Source organism: Columba livia, chromosome 5 (genome assembly GCF_036013475.1).
Source record: "Columba livia isolate bColLiv1 breed racing homer chromosome 5, bColLiv1.pat.W.v2, whole genome shotgun sequence".
NCBI classification, from domain to species: domain Eukaryota; kingdom Metazoa; phylum Chordata; class Aves; order Columbiformes; family Columbidae; genus Columba; species Columba livia.
In genome coordinates this window covers 54,412,800-54,439,056 of record NC_088606.1, presented here as the reverse complement: position 1 = coordinate 54,439,056, position 26,257 = coordinate 54,412,800, and the positions used below count along the sequence as shown (strand labels likewise).

The 26,257-nt window shown below is 36.4% G+C and overlaps 1 protein-coding gene across 1 annotated transcript in view; it reads left to right on the top strand.

The window, feature by feature from the left end:
- OTOG (otogelin) overlaps positions 1-26,257 on the top strand; it is a 110,186-nt gene that overhangs the window by 51,396 nt on the left and 32,533 nt on the right. The window contains exons 24-35 of the mRNA XM_021300048.2: positions 1,088-1,195; positions 5,387-5,525; positions 5,760-5,894; positions 6,944-7,090; positions 7,743-7,862; positions 8,738-8,854; positions 10,309-10,465; positions 11,495-11,521; positions 14,254-14,421; positions 16,552-16,830; positions 25,243-25,360; positions 26,053-26,132. Coding sequence (XP_021155723.2) covers positions 1,088-1,195; positions 5,387-5,525; positions 5,760-5,894; positions 6,944-7,090; positions 7,743-7,862; positions 8,738-8,854; positions 10,309-10,465; positions 11,495-11,521; positions 14,254-14,421; positions 16,552-16,830; positions 25,243-25,360; positions 26,053-26,132 — 1,595 coding nt within the window. The remainder of the gene's footprint in view (positions 1-1,087; positions 1,196-5,386; positions 5,526-5,759; positions 5,895-6,943; positions 7,091-7,742; positions 7,863-8,737; positions 8,855-10,308; positions 10,466-11,494; positions 11,522-14,253; positions 14,422-16,551; positions 16,831-25,242; positions 25,361-26,052; positions 26,133-26,257) is intronic.

Sequence of the window (26,257 nt, the reverse complement as noted above, 5' to 3'; positions counted from 1 at the left end):
CTAAGAAATACAGCTTTCTTGGGCTCAGTGAAAAGACAGCTTTTTAAATAAAATAATTCAATATGGTGTATTTCATGAGATTTGTTTGTAGAATCTGTTTGAAATATCTCTTTATCTCTTCTATTTAATTTTTTTTCTGGATATTATTAGAGTCACAAATATTTATTTTAAAATTCAGATTGGTTGCTTTACTTAGTCCTGCCAGGCAAGAATTAATCTATTCTTTCTCCGTTCGTGGAATCTTTTTCAGAGTTTTTTTTTTTTAAATCTTCAGTTTTCATCTGTTACTCTAGGAGCCATGATTACAACTTACATGAATTTATAATATTACACAAATTTATAATATTAGTCTTGAACTGTAAATAGCTATGAATATGGCTATCTGTGTTATCATGAAAAACTCCTTTGAAGGCTGTGAGGATATTTCTGCCAGTAAAGGTAAGTACATTTGTGATTGCTTGCATGAAGATAACAGTTGTACAGAAATATGTACTCAATTTTGTGCAACTGGAATACCACTTTTGATATTGATTAAATTGTTCACAGAGCCAGAGGTGTAATTACAGCTATAGGAAAACTATGCAGCACATGAAATCTCTTTAAATGAGGATACCAAAAAAAAAAAGGGAACAAGAAGAAATTCTGATTTTAGAATTCGTAGAATAAGTAAGCCATTGATTTCTTTGGTCTTAATCTCATGGAAGATCTCTTGGCTTTAGTTAAATGTAAGCTAGTTGTCTGAGTTGCAAGAAATTTGGTGAAATTTAGAGCTCTGGAAAATATTAGTTTCCTTGGCCTTAAAGTTTGTATGTTAATAAGTCTTCACAGGGCTGGTGGTTGAAGGACTAGTGTCCTACTGAGTGCTAGCACTTTCACAGGTACCTGATTATTTTATTTCTAGTAAGGAAAACACAGAATTGTTCATATAATTTTTGATGAAATTGTGCCTTTTTGATTTCAGAAGATTTTAAATGTTTTCTTTTCAGTAATAATAATGCTAATAATTTAGAAGTTTAGGAAAATATTTTTGTATCTAGATACCAGGTGGACTTCTGCTGAATGTATTTTTTTGTCCTTTTTTTTGTAGTCTTGTTAAACATGGGGATGTGTGCTTGGATGCAGATGAATGTCCATGTTTGTGGAAAGGAAAGGAGTATTTTCCAGGTGACAAAGTCATTTCTTCCTGTCATACATGGTAAGCGGAGATCTATTTAGGTGATTATTTAATTTTAGTTGTTTATTTATGGATCGATTTGTTCCTTCATGTTTCTTAATCATAAATTTCATACCAGATTCTGGTAAATTATTTACCCTAATTTTATATTTACATTTGTTCAGAGAGCTACCAGAATGACTTTCTTGTTTTTAGGGTTTGTTGTTTTAGGGGGCTTTCACCTAACAAAATAACAGCTATTTGGTCTAAATTAACATTCCTTGGCCAGTGTTCCTAAAGTTCAGGTAAAATCTTTCTAACATTACACCTGAGTGGCATATATTAAAGCTTCCTTCTTATTCATTTTCCCATTTAGCATTGAATCTGAGCAGTATGACGACTCAAAACATAGCCCTGTGGCCATAAGTATATGCCAATGATAAATTAAGGAGAGTACTGAGCAACATCAGATACTGAGCTTAGTAACAGATGAAGTGGTTGCTGATTTTGCTTGTGTGGATAACTGATGAACCAGTTGGCTTTCAAAGGAAGTGTTTCAATAGACAAGAGTTGATAGGATCACTCAAATACATGGAGAAATCTACTTCTTTTACTATCCAGTGTTGTAAATGCAATGCATACCCCATACCTCTGCAAAATTTCCTTGGGCACTCTCAGTAGAACATGGTGGACTACTATTTCCATGAGCTTCACAAGAGCTAAGATGTGAAAGTACACCACGTTTGCATGATCTGGGATAAACTTGTTTCACGATGGTCCCTGCCTGTTTTCTTCTCTGACCACTGTTGGATGTTGCAAGCTGGCACTGAGCAGCACTAATTAGTTAGTCTTACCAGAGCCTCAGAAAAATCAGCCATATTGTCAAGTATCAAGACACTGTGGTAGTGGTGTGGCCTCCAGCTTCTCAGCAGAGCAGTTCCTTCCTTTTGTCCCATTGTTTTAGCTTACCAGGAACATTTAACTGGTGCCACCTGGTAAACTACTGCTCCTGGCCTGCACAGCTCAGGACAGCCTGGTATGGTGAAGGCTGGTCCGGTCAGCACTAGTCACTGCCTTGTCTGGATGTCGTTGCCCCCTCCAGCCTCGTGCTGACTGCCTACCTCTGCCTCTCGTCAGGTCCTCACTATCTGCTCTAGAAGATATTTGTAGCCCTTTGGTCGACTGGTGAAGCGACTTACAAGCCACCTCCACTGGGCAGGCAGGTAAAGCGACCCGGGTTATTCACCCTTTCATTTCCAAAGGCCTCTCCAATTGGACCTGGTGTGGGATTGCTTGCATCAGAAAGAACTGTTATATCCCTTTTAATCTGTACGAGACTTTATCAAAGGCAGCAGCAGTACAGGCAGAAAGACACTGAATATTGAGGCTTTGTTTTTTTTTTTTCTGAGGCCAGGCCCATTAATTCATGTACAAATACTTAAGGTTGTCATGGCTTTTCTAGTCTTCCATGTCCAGAAATGAAGACAGATTAAGTGATAATGGTGATAATGGCTTTTTGGCAATCAGTTGTCCACTGAAAGATGGGAAGTCTGCAACAAGGTCTGTTTTATACAAAGTGTTGACAGTCCTTGAGATTGTGATGTGTGTATGTAAGGGTATATTTGATATGTTGAGGAAAAGGTGTAATTTTGCTCATACAAAGCATGAGAATGCTTCTGTGCAAACAAACCCACTTAGGCACTCACAACAGTTATTATAATAACTATAGTGATATTTAGTGCATAGAAATAGTGTGCATTGATACTAAATATCATCCTATTAATGCCTAACGACATGACTATTAATCTGACTTGTCTATTGAACAGTAAAATGACAATTTCTTTGATTGGCAAAACTACCAGTGGACGGCCAGGAACTTTCAGCCCAAGCTCTGGGTTCTGACTGTACTGGGTTCTGGGCTTCCCAAGTTTGGGTTTCAGTGCAACTGCCTGAAATTGTTATAATGTGCTAGCAAGATTAAATACAAAAGGTTATAACAGTAACTGAAGGTATCAGAGCAGCATTTTGGCACTGTGTTGGGCAAGCTAAGGTGAGTGGTGTAGTTAACTCTGCTGGTTTGCTGTCATGTGTTGAGACCATGGAGCAAATGCTGGTTAGTCTCTGTGAACTGCTGAATTGGGTCTTTGTTCTTAAATCGTGCTTGGAAATACTTTTTTAAAAAGTTAGTTCAAGTTTGGAAGATGCTAGTAGCTCTGCTTTTCCAGCCAGGAGTCTCCAGATTAGGGATGTCAAACTCATTCTCACTGGGGGCCACAGAAATGTAGCTACTCCTGCATTTGTACAGTCCTAAAATTACATTTAGCCCTTTGAAGGCAACCATGAGGCTGATGTGTCTGCTCATGAAAATTAGTTTGATGGCCCTGATCTAGATTCTGTAACTGAATGTTAGTTTACTTAGTATGAAACGAGATGGGTGCAGAGGACTTTGAAGACATTGTGTGCCTCTCAAGCCCTTCCTTCTGGCTGTAAATGTGCTAAAACTCCTGAGAAAGTATGCAAAGGATCTCCCTGCTCTTTACATGTTAGGAAATGTTTCTGCGTGAGCCTTGATGTGGAGGACAACTTGAATAGGCCAAGAGTAAAACTAAAACCTGATGTCTCACAGAGGACACGAGAAGCAGCCCTTATTCTTTCCGTTCAAATATAATTTCTTCTGTTTACCTCTCTCTCCATCAGCTTGATTAGGTTTCTGCCTTAGGTACCGCTCTGAGGTGACTGGAGTTAGCTGGGCGAGTCCTACTGCCATCTGCTTGTGCTTTGGTACAGCAAACACTTCTCACGTGTTGTACTTTGAACTTATTTTAGCCATGTGCTTTAGTGTATTTATATATGTAGTTATACAAAACACAAACTGTTGGCCAAGTCAGTGATGGGATAAGGGGAGTCTTGGAAAATATGGAAAATGACTGCAGGTTCCTGCAAGTTACACAGTAAGGCAACGGAAGGAAACATTGGAGCTGCCTAGATTTTCTACATAATTGCTGCTTTTTTTCGAAAACTGTGGTGTTCTGACTCTGTCATATATGATAGAAATGTGAACAGAAAAGGAAAAGTTATACTGACAAAAACTTCATATTGCTTGGTGCTTCAGTATATGAGATGCCAAACGTCAGTGATTTATAAAATATTCCTGTAAGCCAGATTAATACTTCACTTGTAAAATATGAAGCATTCATTTAATCAGGAAATTCAGAATTCAATATTTTTGAAAATAAACTTAGATATGTGCCCAAATTATATCACATACTGTATTTAGTTTAACGTGCATTTATAAAATATACCTGCAGTGAAGCTATACCAGCACACCAGCTCTGCTGTTTTTGAGGGAAGTTTAAGTGTACAGGTGATTTAAACAAAAGTAACATTTTAAAAATGACTTGTGGATACAGGAAATGAAATTCTAGAAATATTTATAAATCTTATGTCATTTCCAAAGATGTTTTTTAGATTGTAAGAGGGTAATGCAGAAAGAGACATAGTATCTAGTGCTACAAAGCTTTGCTGTTGGGCAGTTACAAAGCAAAGGTAATTTAGGAAGGTCTGGACAGTCGCTTAGTGTGTGTGACAAAAATATGTTGATGCTTAAGGTGGCCATAGACAGAAATTGAACTATTCTAAAAGCGTCAAAACTATTAGGCTAGGGTTTGGGGATTATAATACCTAGGCATCTGAAAAAAGCCCAACAATCCAAACCGCGGTTACTTTTAAGGTACCAAAACAGTGCTACTGAAATTTTTTCTTTGTAGTTCAGTGAAATTCTCATTCAAGCAGAGAGTGAATCAAGACTGTAGTATTAGGACACATTGCTTGTTGATTCTAAGATTCAGCTTATATAGAAACAAATTTTTTGTGAGGAGCTGAAAAAGCAAACTTTAGCCTTGTGGCACATTATTGTTGTGAGTTACTAGAGAATAAATTGTGGCATTTTATTTTGTTGTTTCAACGAAAGAAATGCCCTTTCGGTGTCTGAATATTTTAGAACCTATAAATTCTAACAGGAGGAAACACAGGCTGTATGAGTTCAAAACGTTCAACATTTTTTCTTCCAGGGAATCAATTTATATACGCTGCTTTTAGTTAACATTTGAAAATGCTTCTCTCCACAGTCATCATTCTTGCATGGCTTTTGGTTTTTTCTTTTCAGTGCAATAATTGTAAGCATTTATCTGTGGTTACAGTTGATATTACCATTATTGGTCATACATTTTTCAGTGTTTGCCAGCGTGGATCGTTTCAATGCACCTTCCATCCTTGCCCATCGATGTGTACTGCATATGGGGATCGGCATTACAGAACATTTGATGGACTAACGTTTGACTTTGTTGGAACTTGCAAGGTTTACCTGGTTAAGGTGAGACTTTTTTGTAAAGCTTCTTCAAAACTGGATTTTAAAACTACCTGTTAAAAACTACCCTTCTACTTATTTCCAATCTGTCATTTTATTGAGCCCTACATACTATTTTTTAAGCTTTGAATCATACATAACATAATTATATACTGAGTTTTCTGCTAATTGAACTGTGTAACCATATACATATTTATATTAATATAATTAAACCATTCCATCTCTTTTTTTTTTCTTTAGGGTACTTCTTCAACCACTTTTTCTGTTATTATAGAGAATATTAACTGCTTTAATACTGGAGTCATTTGCAGAAAAAACATTTTCATTAATGTCGGAAAATCTTTTTTAATATTTGATGATGAAACTGGAAATCCAGTAAGTTTCAGTCTCTAATGCTGATCAAAAGGTAGCATATGTTCTTTTCTGGATGTTTTTCCTTTTGTTAGCAAAAACTTACTGTGCCACTTAAGTTGCAGAGGTATAAATATCTTTACAATGAATGCTGCTCGCAGCTGGATTGGTCAGTGGAAAACTTAAACAAAATCTTGTCTATAGTTCACAAAAATATTAGATGTAAGTTTAGACTTATTAGATATAAGTTTAGACTTAGTTCTTATTTATGTTCTTAGGAGAAGAGTTTAGTCTGGTCTGGAATGTATAGGAGGAATATTCCTATGCGGTTGTAAAAAATAAACTGCAGTCCCTGGTATATACTCCACAACCTGAATTTCATTTTTGTCTTGGCCAAACAGCAAACTCTATTGCTGTAAATATTTAGTATTTTTAGTAATTCTAGAGTAAATAGTACTATTTATGGTTTATAGACTATTGTACAAGGGAAGTCACGACACTCTGTGTGAGGTATTGTATAATTAAACCAGACATCTTAGTCCATGGTACAAATAATTTGGAATCTGATTGCTATTGTATGGAGAGAATAATGCTTTATGTAATTAAGACGTCAATCTCTGGACATATTTAGATAATTCCTTATTTCAAGAAGATGCTCGATGCATCTTTATACCTATCCGCATTCAAAATAAACACGTGGCTAAGACCTTTTGAATGCAATGATGTATAACTAAGTGAAAATCATAACCAGGAACCTTAAGACTTTTTTTTTTTACCTCCCAGATGAACCATTAACATTTTAATCTTCACTCCAGTTGCTGTTACCCATCCTGTAAATTTGATGTAAAATCAACTTTTATAATAGGAAAATCATAGAAATAGAACACAGTTCACAATCAAAATCCAGACCACTTTTGTGTGAGTGTTTATCCCTGTATGGCCTTCTGTCAGTTTTTGGACATCTGTTTGAGAACTGTGTCATTCATTTTATTTGGGTGTTTCATTTCCTGTCAGGTGAACGTTTTGTGAAGACATCACTTACATTATAAACTGCTTTGTTTTATTTTGAACAGAGTTTATCTAGTTACGTAGACGATCTGAAAAAAATACAGTTGTGGAAAGCTGGATTTTTCACTGTTGTTCATTTTCCTGATGAGCACGTTACCATTCTTTGGGATCAGAGAACAACAGTTCATGTACAGATGGGTCATCAGTGGCAGGTAAGTGGAAGTCAATGCTCATATTGCCATTTATTTGAGGTACTTATGTAAGTCTTACTAAAAAAAGACGCATTATCATAATTCAGAGAATAGATGGTGTTTCAGAAATCATGCAGGAACTCCATGGCAGAGTCAAGGAAAGAATCATTTAACTACCTTGTAAATTAAAATATCCATTCTTGTTTCCTTTTTTTTCCCCCCCCGGTCACTATTTACTGTCTAACTTCTGTAATGACAGAAACAACTGTCTTTGAGGCAATATTCTCCCCAGTACACACTCCTTATATGACTGAAGCAGGTGTTATTTTGCTAATGCATAAAAATGCACATAACAAGCAAACAAGTGACTCCTCTGAACAACAGACCAGCTTCCTTCTCAGAGGCTTGGAGATACTTCATATGAAAGGAAACAGTATTGATGTTGGCAAAATAAAATATTTCCCATAGCTGGATTTTCACAAAGAGCTGAACTGTTTTGGTTTAAATTTAGCTGAAAAGGAGAAAATCCTGACAAATTTATTATTAAGCAACTAAAGACAGTAACTTAAGAAGCGAGTTTTGGAAACGGTCCTGGCTGGTAGTGTTTTGTGTCATGTGAAAGTATGTTTATATTTCGATAGATATATATAAAATATATGTTTTTTTTTCACAGGGTAAATTGACTGGATTATGTGGAAATTTTGATTTGAAGACAGTAAATGAATTGAGGACTCCAGATAATTTTGAATTGACAAACTCACAAGAGTTTGGAAACAGCTGGACAGCTGTAGAGGTACATAGTAAAAAAAATGTGTTTGCTGGTAGATTTTTGGCTGCTACTTCTTATAGTTACCTAGAATGAAATAAGAATTTAATTCCTGGAAGTATCAATCAGATGGGAATACAAATGGAAATATCAGTGGTTCTTGCAAATATGGTAATCCATTAAGGAAAAGAAAATAATCACCTTTTTTTCTACACAGAGTTATAGTGTGGAGAAAAATGCTGTACAATATTATAAATCTACAAGTGTTATTAAAGATGCTTAAACAGTAAAGTAGTTATTTTTTATGTATTGGAAGAGCTGTGAGTTCACTTTAGACTATGTTGTCAGTTTAGCTGATCTTTCATAACTGGGAAATATTTAACTGTGAAACCATAGCAATGGAAAGAAAAAATATTCTTTCCATATGCTGTAAAGTTAAAAATTGAACTTTTTAAATGTCATGTGTCTAGTGGTGTTCATAGAAATGTTCCTTCCTAGTAGTTAGAGCAAAAAAATCTGATTTCTGTCGCTTTTAATGTATGTCTTCCGAGTGAACTTCGTTATTTATGTAAGCTACACTATTCAGGTACAAGGACTGCAGATTGGGACTGCATGGTGGCTCTTTCTGGAGCTATATGTGCATATGTGGTTTTCTGCTGCTTTCAGACAAATTAAACATTTCTTCAGATTGTGTAATTTTCCTTTTCTGCAGATTATAATCTCCTTTTAATTCTGTATCTTAGTCTGGCTTTAGTTTCATAAACGATGCATTTGGTTTGTGTTTTACATGTCCAAAAAAAAAAATCAAATCACAAACAAAAATAAACAAAAGTGTTTTGCAAGTTTAAACACAAAGTGGTTATGAAACAAGTTTCTCACCTTGATTTTGCTTTCTGATTAAGTGTGTTGACAGCTCTGACATTCGAAATCCATGCAGTTTGAATCCCCTCAGAGAGCCATTTGCCAAGAAGGAATGTGGAATACTGCTGAGTGAAGCATTTGAAGCTTGCCATCCAGTGGTAAGTTGTGGTCACGTATAGAAAGATAAGAAAGTGAACATATCACTAGAGAGAAACTTTACTGTTCAACTTGCATGACTTTAAATCTTTGTCTTGTCCTCCATAATGTAACAATTTAGACTGCTATAGCAGAAGAGAACATGAAGCAAGTCTAACTCCTACCTATTCTGATTTTAAAATGTGAATGTTTAACTGGACCTGTTATAAGGACTATCTACACTTAGCTGACCTAGACAGTAAGCTACTTTGGCACCAGTTTAACATTCTACAGTATGGCTCCTCCTACAAGTCACCTTTGTAATTAATGCAGAAAAAATTAAACCAAATTTGTGTTATTTTTTTTCATTGCAAGCAGTATTTGCATGAGCATAACCACTCGCTTTATTTTGCTTGAACGTATTACATAACATGCACATTTTTCAGGCATATTTAAGTAAATTGTCAGTTTCTTCTAGGCAGTATCAGATGTGAAGAACTCATTCCTGGAAAAAAATGCACACATCTCCTCACTCAGGCAGCCTCCTAAGGAAATGAGCCATAAAACGTCTTCGGGTAGTCAGTAGGCTCAGGTTCAGTTGGAGAATGAGGGGAGGCTGATTTCCAGTGCCAGGTCTCATATGGAAAATTACATATGCCAGGATGTTTAGGTATTGAGACTGTGTGCATAGCTTCAAGAGTGTAGGTGTCAGAATGGTTCTTAGGGAGAAAGTATGGAAGTCAACCAGGAACCTTGCAGGGCCGGTTTGTATGTTATTTTGGAAGAAAGGGGAAGCTAATGTTAAAGTTGTATTAATGTAATGTCGGTTTATTCCGCTGTAAAACATAGGTAGCAACTAAGTTCCTCATAAATGTGTAAGTATTACTCAAGTGTAAATCCCTGTAAAATGTAATCCATGTAAATCCATGCAAATTCGCATTGACAGTTTTCCTTGACATTTTGTCGCTTAAGACTTCAAAATAATTTAAGGGAAACATCACAAATTTGCCTTTGAAATTGTTTAATAATATGAAGAGAATGAACCACTCTCACATGAATAGTTTTGCTTCTACTTTATTATTTCTTACGTTTTCTGTATATCTAACTTTCTTAACAGTTCTTAGAATTATTGATGTGTGATCAATTTAGAGAGAGTTTGTCGTATTCCATAGGATTTTTTGTAGATTATTGTGATTTATATATTAGAAAACTATACAAAACACAAGCTCACATCAACATGTTAGCATGCCTATTTTTAATGAGTCATTGATTTAATTATGTTACTAAGTACTGTACACGATTTTATGATGTGTTCTAATAAACTGGTTTTCTTGTGTTTCAGGAAACATTGAAATTAAAATATTTAATACTTTGAAGCCTTATATATTAATTTTTGAAAGATTCATGGCTTTGTATTGAGTTGATTGTTGTCAGTGTCTATATGAATATTTTTGATAAGTGATATTTATGTTTCCAGATTGACGTCACCTGGTTTTACTCAAACTGCTTGACAGATACGTGTGGTTGTAACCAAGGAGATGACTGTGAGTGTTTCTGTACAAGTGTATCTGCATATGCGCATCAGTGCTGCCAGCATGGAGTTGCTGTAGACTGGAGGTCCCCTAGAGTGTGTCGTAAGTTTACTTCACTGGCGTTGCCAGTGGCTGCTGCTGTCTGCATTCATGAGACCCAGACCTGAAAAATCAAAATTAAGTTGCCTGGGGCCATGAATTGAATCACTAAGCCACAGTGACAGGAGGATGAGTGGCTGCCTCTCATTGCCCTCCATGTTAATTTTGGTAGAGTATGTGCTTCTTTCCATATTTGTGGGCCCTGCTCTTCTATTTTTAATTCCTTGTCCTGTGATGTTAAAGGAAAAGTTGTAGAAGTCTGTATTAAGATACGGCATGCATCCCTCAAACCAAAGTTGCAAAGTTAACAGCTCAAGTAATTTCCATCTTCAGGAGGACTTCCGTTTTTAACAGGGTTTAGGAAACATTAATAGCTGCCTTCCTGCTGCCCCCAGAGCAAGTGTGAAACATAAAGTTCTCCTGAAGAAAACCAAGTATGCTTTTAAGCAGAACTTTGTCATTACCTTAATATCCCTATTCAACATTGCTTAGATGCTGTGAAGAAATCTGAGGCCTTTTTCTGTGGCACTTAGTGCATATACATAACAGGAGACAGTCATTTCCCCAAGATGTGATTAAAAAGTGTGAGATAGAAAGAATGGAAGAAAGCAAGCGTTTTTCTGACTTCGCAGTTGCACAGAGAGTATGCAGCTTGCTCGAAGTCACACAGAAAATGGCCATAGAGTGAGAGGGTTACTCCTCATTTTTGATGGAAATGGTACAGGCACTTTAATGTGAGCATGGAAAGACAGCAAAGCTTAGTCTTAACCACTAGAGGTCACAAAAAGACAGCTGTAGGTATGTAAGCTTGATATTTTCTTCTAGAAAACACTATTTTATTTAGATCAGTGGATTAGTATTTTATTCAAAACAATGAAGTAAATATTTGGTAATGATTTTTTTAATAAATGTTTGTGTGTGATGTTAGTTGGCCAAGCATTTGATGTACCCTTCTGTCATAAAGAGCAATAGAAAACCTGCTTATGTGCAGAATACTTGCAAATGCATTTCTTTTCTTTCTATTTTTTTTAGCTTATGATTGTGAATATTTCAACAAAGGTAAGTCCTAAAGGAGCTGATAAAATGACAAAAGAATCTTTGGTTTCTTTATGTAAGTCTTAGTACTTTGTGCAAAAATAATTGTGTTAATGAAAACAGTTATGAATGATAAATTATTTAAATAGCCAAGATTCAGTTTGACTGGTTTATTTTGCTTTTTGAAAGGCTTTTAATTTTATAATCTTTTTCATTCCTGGGCTTTTGCCAATAATATGTATTTAACTCATTTCCTATGCATTTATGGATCACGATTAAACAATAGTACTAGTGGCACTACTTGCTTAAGGCATCCTGCCATTCAAAACTGATACCCAGTGGCTCTGTTAAACCGATCATGATCTCTTGTGCAGCCTCCAGAGGGAGTTAGCTACTAAGTTATTTTGCCATTTTGTGCCCAAATGGGGAGTAACTCTCCATTTAGGTATGTCTGACATAGCTTTAAGTTCCTGAGCGACAAGCATTGCTGTTGCATTAGAATGGCTCTGAGAGAGAGGTGCAGAACTTGTACAAGGTGTGAGAGTAAACCGTGAATCTGTACTGGTTGCTGTACTGCTGTGTTAGCAGTGGAATCCGCATTCAGACTGTTTTATAGCTATATTATGAGTGTCTGCATCGTTAACTGTGGCATACATAAAAGCACCGCAAGCCAGCCTGATGTGAGGAGTGGTAGGACTTCTGCTATTTATTCTGTAACTCTTTTTATCAAGCTTGTATGGAAGCCTGTCTATCCAGATGGCTTGTGATATTTTGGTCTTCTGTTAGACTCCATATACCAGCCTCTCACCCCCAGAAAGATCTTGAAGAGGGGCTGAGTTTAAATTAGAAGAGACTTGTGCAATGTGCCAGCCCCAAATGATATGGCAAGAAATTTTCCAGTATGATTGCTGAAAAGATTTCGAGTGGGGTCAAATTGCTAACGCAGTGGATTTTTATTTAAATCACTATTTAAGACTTAGAATTCATTTAAATAAAGGCAAGCTGAATATAAGAGGTGATTGCAGTTTTACTTGTCCTTTTTGGTTTGCTTTGATATGTAAGTGAAATACAGATTGAAAGTGCAATGCCTCTAACATCTGTGGTAGTAGTGAAGTTAGATGATAACATACACTTCTGAAGTGTATTTTTGGTTTTACTTGTTACTGGATTCTCACTGAGAGAAATTAGTAGTGGGGAGCTGTGCATGTCACCAAATTGCAATCAACATGGTTATCGTGTACTTCTCACTTAATATCTTCGGACTGCTAATCCAGCTCATTCAACATAGGATGTTTCAGAGCTGCCAATGGGGGAAAAAATCATCTCGAAGTTGATGATTTTCTTCTCTACCTCAAGTATAGTAGCATTCCCCAGAATCCTTAAAAAAAAAATAATAACATAGAAAAAAATTACTTCGCTATGGAGACAAGGTTAAGAAACTCTTAGACGAGAGAGTTTTTCTCTGTTTAACTTTGTAATGAATCCAGAGTGAAATCATTCCAGTCCCACTAGAAGCAGGAGCAGAAACTTTGGTATTTGGTCAGGGGAAATTCTCAGCTGGTAGCTGTATTTTCTCAAGTGTTAGATGGGCCTGATATATGAGACTTAAACATATAATAACATTTCCAGAACAGCAGATGTTTTAAGTATTTTTTAAAATGTTTTTCAACTCCCTGTACTGAAGGTAACGACGTATCACTGTAAATGTTTAGCGAGACATGGCCTTGTGTCCTAACTGGCCATTAGAAGCTAAAACTTTGGTTGCAGTGCAGCTTCCTTAGAATTTTAAAACTTTTAATAGATTTTAAGATTAGGGAGAACCAGAACATGAGGGCAGGCTGAAAACTGCAGACCAAACTATTAACCTGTTGGAACAGATTTTAAGGATCAATGGTGTTAGCTGCAACTATCAGCTTAGAAGTTCTGTGATGCTTCTACCTTAGATGTGTGCTTGCTGTGTCCTGGCTTGTGGGTAGAAGGGTAGTGAGATGAAATGCTCCCAAGTGGTCTCAAATGCCTTGTTCTAACAGAGAAGTTCACAAAGGTTGTTTGAAATAGCATTTAAAAATAAGCTTTAAAATAGTTTTCTGCAGTGAAACTGGAACTAAGTAAGGAGGTACGATGCTGTAAGATTTGTGAAATGATAATTTCATAAGCTTTTCACTTACTTATAGGAAAAACATGAGCATTCCTTTGCTTATGATGCTGATTCTTCCTGTCTCATTTCCCAGTGGTTACATGTGTATCTACACTGTTCAGGGGATTTTTCAGAATTTGATAACTACAAACAAAATACCTCCCACTTTGGACACTAATAAAACAGATTTTAAATAATAGTAAAAAGTATATAATCAGTTCAACCATACAAATAAACAATTTAGAGGGATCCCAGGGTGGTCTGTAGAACATTTTTTTCTAAATCAAATAATGTAGGAGTCAGCTAACTGTAATAAAGTGACTATGAAACTGAAGTGAATGAGAGGGAAAAAAGGAGAAGCGAATCTTGAAAACTGAAACTAAGTATTTTGGCCTGTTTGCAGCACAGGTGTTTTCTAAAAGAGTTTGGCTTTGTTTTGTTTGTCATTAAAGTTTAGTGCATGGCACCTAGAGCTGTTTGAGAGTGGAGAGATGTGGCTTCCTTTATGTACTGTTTCATAATATTTAGATCTCAAGCATTTGTGACATGTGGCATGAAAGGTAATTCTGAATTTATTTAATTTTATTTTTTTATTCTATTTCTTCTTTCCCCTCAACAGCTCTGGGAAAGGGCCCATATAAACTGGTCAGCTATTTGGATGAAGAATTTGTAATGGCAGTGAGACTGGTGGATGGTGTTGTTTTCCCAGTGAGAGAAGAAGATATTGTTCCTGGACATGCAGCGAGCTTTATGCTGACTTCAGGACTTTATAAACCCAAAGCACATGGTAAAGTCATTGTAACCTAGAGGCTTAAATAAGGCAAAGTAAATTCTGCCCTTGTGAACAGGAGCTGAGGTTTAAGGGTAGACCTGGGCCAACAATCTTTTCTTCATCTGTCAGCTGATTGTGCACCATGATGTTGTTTGCCTAAGTTTTAATTTGGTTGGTTTTAATTAGATGATTGAAGCTTTCTAAACAGATACTTTTTGTAGAAAAACAACTGCCCCCCTCTACCGTCTGCCAGCCTTCAGAAGCACCAAACAAGTGCTGTAGCCCAGTGCTCCAGATATGTGTTGTTCTATCCACCTTTCCTCTGGCAGAACTGGGACATGGGAAGGAATGGGAGGGGAATGACAGAAGGAAAGTGCTCCCTAATTCACTTGCTTTGCCACCATCCTTCATTGTCTGCTTACTTGTACAGAGATGCTAATTAGCACTAACCTGAGCTGCCTAAGGGTGTATACTGCAAATTTATCTCCTTCAGTTCCCAACTTAGGTTTCCACTGAAGGAAATGTGTTGCTTATTCAGCAGACAAAAAGAGTCTTGCATGCCTTCAGACAGGTGGAGAAAGCTTACAGGAGCATATTCAGCAACACTTTGTGACATTGCTTAAATGCTAGAGTTGTCTGCATACACAATTTTAATGCCCACTTGAGTTTCAATAAAGTTTTACTACCCAGAGTCCCATGTTTAGCTCTTTGGACAGCCTGAAGGTGGCTGTCTTTGTGTAATCAAAGAAGAGAGATGAGTCAGTTGAAAAAATGACAAGTGTCTGATTAGTAATACTGTTGTCTGTAGAACTGACACGAGAACTCATGTAACACAATATCCAGGACCAGATTTCTTTTATTAGTCATAGTTGTGAGACACTTGTACATTGCGTTCAATTTAGCTTTGAAAAGGGAAGGTCAGTCTTACTGCTCTATTCCCATATAAAAATCTCTTGCTCAGAATTTAACCTAGCAAATGGAATTTGTACCTTATAGTACAATTTGAGCAAAGGACATTTCATAATTTGGCCATGGAGGAGTTTATACAGTCAATGTGGTATTTTTCGTATCCATGTCTTCATTTATGTCTGTGTTCTTGGTTCATTGTTGCCTCAGAAAATGAATGTGTTTCATCAGTTTCAGACAAATAATAGACAATGGAGAGTTTTGGGCATTGATTTGGGCGTTGGCTATATGGCAGGTGTTATAAATCACACTGACCAAATAGCTACTTGCTACAGACATTTAATAAAAAGATAGTCAAGAGTGCAACTATGTTTTTCAATTTAATTTTTTATGCTTATAAAACAAGTTGATCTTCCAGTGATGTTATACTGGAATGTGATGGTATATCTGTTTAATAGAGATCATTTGTTTTCTATGCATTATTTTTTTCAAGAAGTGCTGCCCAACCTAGAGTTTTGGTTAATTTTACAGTAGTTTAATGCCTGTTTTCAAGAGAATAGCAGAGTTTACAGCAAAACAGAATGAAGTAATTCTGTGAGCAACAGATGCCTGTAACAAGCTCAAGATCTACCACTCTGCCATTGGTTGTACAGAGACTTGCTTGAAGTCAGCACTGCTGTTTTTGGGGTGAAGTATCCTGTGCGTACATTTGCCAGAAAACAGACTTTACTATTAACATTCTTAGGGGAAGGGCTAGGGAGCTGACCGCTTAGAAATTAAGACATAAAGCTGTAGGCTGAATGCAAAATACATTTTCGTAATTTATTTTTAATGAAAGGCTGAGCTCTTAAGCTGTAAACTCCTGATGGCAAACGTTACTTGTAAAACCAATTAGATTAAGTTTAAATTTGTATTAAATAAATGGCTTAGGGAAGGCTGTGAACTGAAATTCTGCTTGACTGCAGGGCTATATTCCTTTATCCTGATGTAGGCAAATGGCTTAATCTGCTTGTATTCCTGTCAAAAACTGTAGGGTATTTAGAAAACTAAATATCCATCAGAATCCAGCACTCTGAAATCTGTACATGGTATATTACCTTACCAGATTCAGGCTATTTTCACTGATGGATACAAAGTTTTCATTGCTCATGCTGCTAATATCAGTAATGGTACATCAGAATGAGTTTAGTTTATTATGTGTATATCAGTAATTAAATGATTTCTATGTGCTTTTTTCAGATTCCAACTTGATTTCATTTGAAGCAGCTGACAGACCAAACTATTTTCTTCGGTTGGCCTCCAATAATACTCTTGTTCTTTCTAAATGGGAAAAAAGAGAAGTGTTTCACAACAGATCCACATTTATCATTCACAAGAATACATGGCTTTCAGGATACAGTTCTTTTGAGTCATTTGCAAAACCAGGATACTTCATCCACATTTCATCCTCTTCAGTTGACCTTTTGAAGTATCATCATTCAGAGGAGTACAGACTGTCGATACTTTTTAAACTTGTAGGTAGGTAATTAAAGTTGTATTTGATGAACAGCAGTTTGCTGCCTGTGAAAATACAGTTTAAATGGTATTGATATTTTCAGAAGTGATGAGATTGCTTACTTCTCCCCTGTATCACTGGGAGCTGTGGGTAATCTGTGGCACCCAGGCTCAAAACTTTCTTCTCTGAGCTCTGTAGTGAGGATGAGATTCTATTTTCTTAGTAAAAGCCATTAAATAGCCCAAAATGCAACTTTGTTATATTTGCCAACTGGTTTTGGAAATATATAGCCTTGTGTATAGTTTCTGGGCAATACTTGCTTTGTAGGTCAGGAAATTCTTAAGGAGTAGAAGATTCATGCTGATAAATAATGGGTTCATGAGGGGAATAGAAAAGAACTGAATGCATCTCTAAAAGCTAAGGTCTGTGGATGACATTTTCTCTTAATTTCCCTCTAACTGCCGCCAAGAGAGAGTTTTCTGTACAGTGCATTCTCATTGCAAGCTTTGTGGCCTCCTTGGAGGTCATGCCATCCAGAGCTAAAGACATTGCCTGTAGATTACACCTCTCAAAACTCATGTTTCCCCTGAAAAACGCCTTGAACCTTACCCACGTACCCACTCACAGAGCCTCTCCCTTGTGGGATGTTATCCCCTAGTGTTTCAGGTGTAAGTGGAGATAAATACCTCTTCTTGTGGATCTAGATGTGTGTTTCTCTAGTGTTTCCTGGACAGCTACAGCTCTTGCATACACAACATAGACTGCTGTGAGAATGTTTCTACCTACTTGAGAGATTCTCATTCCTGTAATAGTAGTGCCATTCCCCTGAGACATAGCAATCAGAAATGTAGGAGATATTCTTAGGACCCTGTGTAGGAGCTGGATCCAGAAGTTGCTCCTACAAGAACTGATGACAACAAACATACATTAAAAACAATTACTAATCTTTCTTTTTTTAGATGAGTAAGGAAAATAAATGATAAGAGTAACATATTGACTTAAACACTTGGGAACCATGTGCTGAACTGAACATGGCCTTATAGGTCAAGAGCAAGATGCAAGAATTATATTGGCCTATAAAATGAAACAAAGTGGGTTATTAATGAACCCACCATTAGTGTCTTCTTGTCTTGATACATCAGATACATCAAGCACATTCATAGTACTTTATTTATGAATTTCAGTGACAACTGCTACTTGCTGAAAACGTTGGCCTTTGTGTGGTATACAAAATTCCTGAATCACTACAAGTGTTTATGTTCAAAAGCTTTTTATCATGCTGTAATTTTAGATGCATTAGTAATTCATTTATTGGGGTAGCAGAAGTATTTTAATAAGTATTCTTGGCAGTACCATTTTTAAAAATCAGTTCTTCATTCTCTGAAATCAAAATTTGTTTTACAAAGAAAGGAAGCGAAGTATTGTTACAAATGAAGCACTGCCTGGCCGTGTTTTATAGTGACCATTTTGAATCTCAGCACGGACAAAATCTGCAGCAGGCACTGACTTCTGTGATAGAAGAGGCCAACTGTATGCCTCATGGAGCTTGTTGTTATCAAAACATTGAATTAAAGTGTTAATGGTGGCATTGTGAATCTGCCGATGTTTTGCGGTACATTATGCTGACAGCCTAATGCAGCTGTTTAGTGGCACGCTCCAACTTCAGAAAAAATGACAGATTTTGTCATTGCCAAATGCCTGCTGCCTCTTGACAAATGCTTGTAATCACAGAGCTGTTGAGGTTTTTGAACAGCAGAATTACAGAGCTAATGCTATTACCAAGATGTTCGTACAGCATTTCAAGCAAGGAACTCTTTTTGGACATAACAAAAATATCTCCTTAGTCTTTTATCTTTGAGAGAGGTATGAAGAAGGTTAAAACATGTTCCAATTCTCAGTGGTCATCCATTAACACAGAGTGGTGTGTCTTTTCAAGTGTGAAGTCTTTACCCTCCAGCCATTATACCAAAAAATCCTATCTATGCCAATGGAAAACTAAAACAATTTACCTCAGCAAGTGGGATCAGATCAAATGATCGAGAGGCATTTCATTAATCACCACATCCGAGGGCTTGGGTTTCAGAGTTTTATAAGCAGAGAAACATAGGGCTCGAATCTTTCTCCAGTGTACTTTCACAAGGGCCAGCCTGCTGATGTAGGGTAATTACATGGTCTAAAAATACAGCAGCATTTGTTTAAGTTAATGGAAAAGTTACACCAGCTCCAGAGTGCACAGGCAAAAGCGTATTGAGTTTCCTGCTGACTATTGTAAATGCTTTGCATATTAGATCAGAAACTCTTGAACCGAGAACAGCTATTCCTGCGGAATCAGGGGATAAATATCGGGAGCAGAATAATAGGCCCAGTAAATCCCCTTGGCCAGAAAGTTCCTCATGAGACTTCTTCATGCTCTGTGACGCACATTCAAAAGGAAGAATTTTAAACGACCTGATCACCACAGCAATAGAAACATGTTTGTTTGAAGTCAGCTGACGAGTCACTTTTTCCAATTTCATAGCAATAAATATTGTCACGTTGAAATACGTTGACTATAAATTGCACAGATATGATGGGCTAACACTGCAAAGTATTTTCCATGAGAAGTCACTTCAGCTTTTAAATTGGGTTATCTTCATTATACTTAGATTTGTCTGCCGTCCTGTTCCCACAAACATTTGAGGGTTTGAGTTGATAATTGAATTTAATATTTTGCATTCTATACAGGACTTTTACTGGCAATGGATGGTATGCATTCAATCAAAAGAAAGAATACACTTACTTAGTCTTACTAGGTGGACGAGCACAGAGTAAGAGTGATCAGTTCACATTTGAAATTTTTGGGAAGTTAGAGGATGTAGGGACTTGATGATCTTTTTATGGATATAGCTGCAATTTTCTTACCCTTTTTAAAAATAAGGTGCTAAGCTAGTTACCTTTTACCTTTCATAGAATTATCTTAATATGCTTTACCTTTTACGATCACTATGAGTTAATTTTATATGTATTATAAAAATATGACTTGTCCTATATAAATTGTGCAACAAAGTTTTAAATGTTAGTTATGTGCTCTAACAGCTACCTTGCTGTAAACATAAGGTGTGTCTCAGAGACACTTTTCAGCTAAACTTAAAAATCTCAGGATGCAGCAAGTATATGCATGCTGCACAGAGGTGTCTATCAATGCTAAAATTTGATACAAGGCATTTTTAGTTGCTTTTAATGTTTGTATCTTAATTAACTGGAACACATTCCAAAACAGTACAAAACTGAAAAGGAAATTAGTTTTAATGACAAACTTCTTTTTACAAAAGCATCTTGCATTTTAAGTGATATTGTTGACTATTTCAATATCAACTTACTCTGATTCTTTATCATCAGTAGAATTAATTTTCTAGAATGTTCTGCTTTACTTATAATGAGTTGGTCTTAAGTTTGATTTGAGCTCATATGCTTTGTCAGTCCAAAAGATCATGACTTGAGGCATGGGACTGGGTAATGCTGAGCAACTGCTGTTGTACCTGCAAATCCCAGGTATGTCACTGAACATGTCTGTTCGGTAGCTCTTGGAATCAGACTAAGGTTACTGTAGAATTATCACGTTTATCCTATCTATACCACAAACAAAAACATTTGACCTCTTGTTTTAGACTGAATAAATAGGAAGAGATGAAATAGTTACATTAGCAAGATGTGTTCCTCTAACATCATAATAAACTAAAACAAAAGTATTTGAGAGCTAGATAATTATACTTTGTTTTCAGTGATATTTTGGCTGGACACAAAGTCAGTTTTTCTGGTGATATTTGCTTACATTTTTCATTGCAGAAACTTAGAAGTCAGGGGCAGAGTTTGTTAGTAGTTTGTGTGTGTTGAGTAGATAGGATTTCATGTTTCTAAACTTGTAACTGAGGAGATAGGAAATCTGTGTTAGTAAGCAAAGTTTTGCTGCCTGCATAAATAAAACTAATTCTAAAGCAACTCTTGTTCCTATTAGATTTTTTGAAATCTTTGGGAAAAGTAGCAAAACAGGAAAAAACTGTCATGTGAGGATGAATATCCAAATACTTCTCTTTTTTTTCATTAATTTTAAAACCTTTTTTTTAAAATAACCTTATATTAGTAATTAAAACATTTAAAATTTTAGTTTTCGTGGGTTTTTTTAAGTAAATAGCCATTTTTTGAGTATAGCATGAAATAATCATTAATAATATGCAGATTCTGACAATGGCAAATTTTGTCCCTATGAGGTAAATGTCAGCATAGAAAGAAAAAAAGGCAGGATGGACTTGTGAACAGTAGAAATCACCAATATGTGAAAAGTGACCAAGATATTATGAAAAGTTTTTGTGACTTGACACAACTCCACAGTCTGTCAGTGATTAAGAGACCTAAAATTCTATATTAAATGCTAGCAATTGTCTTTATTACCACAGAGTTATTTTTGAAATCCACAAAGAATGAAAATCATAAGGTACAGGAAACAAAATGCTTCTCTGATGTCCAAGTGAGACAGCAATGGAGTTGGGGAATGTCTTTTAATATGTTGTCTTTGGCAATGTGTATTCCTGCAGTCAAGCAAAAGGATTCTGCAGTAACGTATCGACACGCTCAGCTCCTGTTCAGTAAGAGAACAGTGGGCTCTGTTGGCATGTCAGCTGGACCAACTCTCATCCAGGGCATAATTTACCATTTTGTCAAGGGTTTGCTGTGTCACTGAACAGAAGGCAAATGCTGGTAGACTTCACCAGGAGGCATGTGGTTATTTTCAAATTCCATGACAAATATTTTTGAGGAACACATGCCTGATATACGAAGCTTGACTCATTGTCTGTAACCCGTGTATCATTCTTCTGTTGTGAGTGAACTATACTGTTGCACAGAGTACAGTAAGCTTGTATTACTGGTTGCTGGATGGGGAATATAAGTATTAAAAATAAGGGGAAGCACATGGTGGAGATGGCTGATGAGTATCCTGGCTAGCATAAAACATTCGTGCCATGACACTGGTGAAATCCCCAGTTTCTGAGCTGTGGTAGTGCCAATAATGCTGAGGTTGGCCTGGCATGGCATTTAATGTCTAAAATCAATAGAGAGAGTGAAAGGAATATTTCCTTCAGTTTAGAGAGAGGAATGCTTGACTGGCATTAAAGCACTTTGTTACTGCTTTTCCTTACGCCCTCCTGATTGTGAGTGTTGGAATCATATTTAATGTAACGTATGAACTAAAAGGTGGTGAAATAATCTATTTTTTTAGTGAGATACAGAGATACTTTATTGTTCTTTCAGCGTAGACTTGAATTCATGTTAGGTCAGAAGACAGCTCTTTGCCTGTTTCTCTTCCCTGCCATTTTCTATCTAATCTCTACTTAGTCTAAACTTTTAAAGCAGGAACTGCATCTTGTTGTGTGGTTTTGGGTTGTTTTCAGCTAGGTCCTTGGGCTCCTTAGTCATTCTAGAAATGATACTGCCAATAGTGAAAACTTCAAACATGATGAATGACTGAACTGACATTCTTCTCATGCTGGAAAGGTGTTTTCCAATAATTCATAATAAAGCACAGATTTCACTATATCTGATGGGTTTACACACACATACTGAAAACTTCTGTGATACTACAAACCAATTCATGCACTATATTCAGCTCTTGCTGTGGTGGTTTGTTCTGTTCTTTCATACAATTTACACACTAAAAAACTAAAACAGCTTGGCCTGTATTACACAGTTCTCTAAAATGCCTTGACTGGAAAATTAAATGTCTATTGGTTCTAATGCTCTTATTTGAAAACACTTTTGTGACCAGGTTAATGAATTCATCTGTTGTCCATATTTCTTTCTGCAGAAGTAGAGACAAAATTTGCTGACAAGCATGACTTTGCTCATTCTTGGCTGCAAGTGATGTTCATGAACCACTCAACAAATGCTATGCCTTCACGTAGAAATTCCCCCTATTTCCTACAAGGCATGCAACGCCAGCAGACTCTGTGAACTTAATCTGTAGGAAAGCTTGAGGGAAGCGTGGCAATAATTTCATAAAAGTGTGTATTTGTTTGGAGAATGGGAGATGGTATGTTAATCCCAGCACCTGGAAGTGTTAGTTCACAATCACTGTTTCTGCTAAACTTAGAAACTAATGTTTGTTGGGTTACAGTACATGTTCTGCAAAGCTTGTCCCTTTATTGTGTTTAAAACCTCTGATGTTATTAATGGTGAGGTTTATGGCGAGAGTTAGAAGAAGATAGATCTGTTTCCTTGCTTAATCTATGGTAATCTGATGAATGAGATTTTCTAGATTCTCCTTGGATGTACTGTTACTGCTGGTTATTACCGCAACGATTGCCCGTGACAAACAGATCCCTGATATTTTCTGTCTTTTTGTCATGTATCTTCTTTTGTCCTTAAACTGTACCACTCTATCGTGTCAGTGCATACAAAACCCCTTACATTAGTCAGCAAAATGTATGGAAATAATTCCCTTCCTACATCAGATTTAAGCGACTTAATTTGATCTCACTGTGACCCAGAAGAATTCAGTGACACGTACTTAGCTTTTTATGGGAATGTAACTTTATAAATGCATTTGTTACCATCATAAGAATCATGTTTTCAAAATCAGGGACAAGTTAGATCCTTGGATAGAGTGGCATGTAAAAAGGGTACCACTAGATGGCAACACACACACTCTTTTGTTTGAGCGTGATTTATATGTTCGATTTAAGATAATTATTTGTATTAAAAAGACATTAATGGTTAATGATGGCAGAGAGGTAATTACTCGTAAGTGCTGATGTCCCTGAATTGCAGGAAGAACAATTTCTTAGGATCTTCATGGGAAAATTGAGCATCTCCAAGAAGATGTAAAAGAGCTACTCTTTGTATCTTGGTCAAGCAAAACTTAAACGCAAAAAGACTTCAAAAGACCGAAAATGGAAACTTCTTCCTGGTCATTAATGTAACCGTTGTTTAAGAGCAGCTACTCTTTGTAGGATGTGAACAACATGGCTCTAAGAACAGGTTTGCCAATCTAGAGGGGACCCGTATGTCATGATGGTGGCCTCCTGTGGGCATAAATGAGTGTCGCTGCTGTGCCCTGGGCTGCTGCAGGAAGAGCTTGGGTGGGCTGTCACAGGTCAGGTACAGAAATCCAGATGTGCTGTCAAAGTCATGCAGGCATTGGAAAAGCCACGGGGCTGACGTGGCATTGTGTGGGAGCTGTTCTGCACGCAGGTGGGACAGGGTTGTGGTGAGGAAGCAAGTACGGTGCTGCATTTGAACATGCAAATGCGTCACCCGCATGATGATTGCCACCAGTTTGTTTCAGATTTTACACTTCTTTACTTAATTTTGTAAAATTCCTGTGTATATTAATAAGCACTGGAAACAGCTGATCCTTATTCCTGTTTGTTCTCACTTTGAAGTTTACCTCTTCCTCCATCTGAATTTGTACTTCCGGTTTCAATTATGTGAATTTGAAGTCTTTCAATAAACACCATCTGCATAGATGCTCTGAAGGCAGTTTGGTTTGGTGTGTGGGGTTTTTGTTGTTGTTTGTTGTTGTTGTTATTGTTGTTTCTCTCTCTCTTTTTTTTTAACTTACCATAGTGTTTCATTATTGGTACTATGTTGTTATGTGAAGTGTATGTTTTGAGTTGAACTTTGCAAGACCTACCGATCTCATCCCATCTGAGTTGCTTTGTTCATTGTAAGAGCGGTTAGAATTTCAGATTCAACATGTTTTGAGGTTTGAATTATTTCTCTTGGAGTAATTACCTTATACTGCTTTTGAGAAGATGAACTGTTAAGATATATTGTTGTAAAGAGCTTAAGTTGGCACCATTTCTGCTTACTTTATTTGGAATGGTGTTTATTCTGGCTTTTAAAATACAATTGTATCATACAAGTTATGTACACCTTTGTGCTATATCAGCAAATTTTACACGTGAAGTAAACAACTGTTACGATACATTCTTATAAAGAGTATCAGTATATCCAACTGTTGCTTTTTATTTTTATTCCAATAACAGTGTACTGAATCAATATAATCTCAATTTTGCATTTTGTTTGAATAACCAAACATATAGTTTCATGGTTGATACAGTTGTTAAAAAGAACACCTCTAACTTGCTGGCTTTATTTTCATGTGATTGTAATACGCAGTAAATGCGGATAATTCAATATCGTATTTTATAATACAAAGAGTAAAAAAGGCTACAGAGCCAGCAATCTTTAATGTAATCTGCGTAAGCATAAACTATGTCTTAAAGAACTTAGTAGTTCAAAAAATATTACCAGTTTTATTTGTAGAGAATACAGGTAGAAACAGTAAGAGATTTAGAGCTGCAGTGAAGGTAAAGCATGCCTCTTAGTGGTGTGTGTCTGTGTGTGTTTCTAGAAATCTCTGCGATTAGCAGATCTTGATTTTTTTTTTTTTTTTTCAGATGTCAAATTTAAATTTCTATCGCGTTCTGCATGTGAATGGCATTATGATGCCTGTACAAGCCCTTGTTTCAAGACATGCAGGGACCCTTTGGGAAAAACCTGTCAGGCGGTACCAAAGTAAGTGTATGTATTTTTATGGAAAATTACATAATTTGGGTAATATACTTATGCAGCATAGTAAGAATATGAGGGACCAGATGTAGGCTCAGTATAGCAGGACTGTGTTCTGGTATAATGAGGTAAGTGAAGGAGAAAAGTAATGGAATAAAACCTGCTTGGGCAGCTACATGAAAGTGACATTTCAGTTTTTAAGTATTGTCAGACTCTGGAATGACTAATATATTTTAACTTCTAAAGGTATTATAGAGTATTAATTAAGAGAAGTGATAACAAGTTTGTTGCAAATAATTGTGCCCCTACTTTTTCATTATGGCATTGAAACCGCCATGTCTGTCCTTCCTTGCCTTTTCTTCCCTATTGGAATTTGTGCTAAATTGGGTAAAACTGACATTTGGATTTTGGTATGCAAAAATGTGTGGCATGTCTTAAGCAATAGCATTCACTACTGAACCTGAGACTGTTCTTTTCAAAGCCTGGATATCATGGAGTTCATGCTTTAGCTTAGATCTAACTGAGAATGGAAACAGCGGCAATGACATTTTTAAGGAGTGCACTGACATGATGAGATTTAGATAGAACAAGACTATTTACTTAAAAATACTTAAAAAATAAATTGTGTTTTCCTAGAATAAAATGCTTGATACAGAAGGTACTGTTCAACTAATTAATACTAATTGTTTTTCTTTTAGAGTAGAAGGATGCGTCCCTGCCTGTCCTCTCAATATGTTGCTGGATGAAATCACTCAAAGATGCGTGTATTTTGAAGACTGTATGTTTGAAAAATTGTTTATATTTTGTATGATACTTAGTATATATAAATTCTTAGGTCTTTAGTCAAATTTTCAAATATGGGTGCTTAAATTCATGTAACTGTGACCTTAGTTACATCTTGAG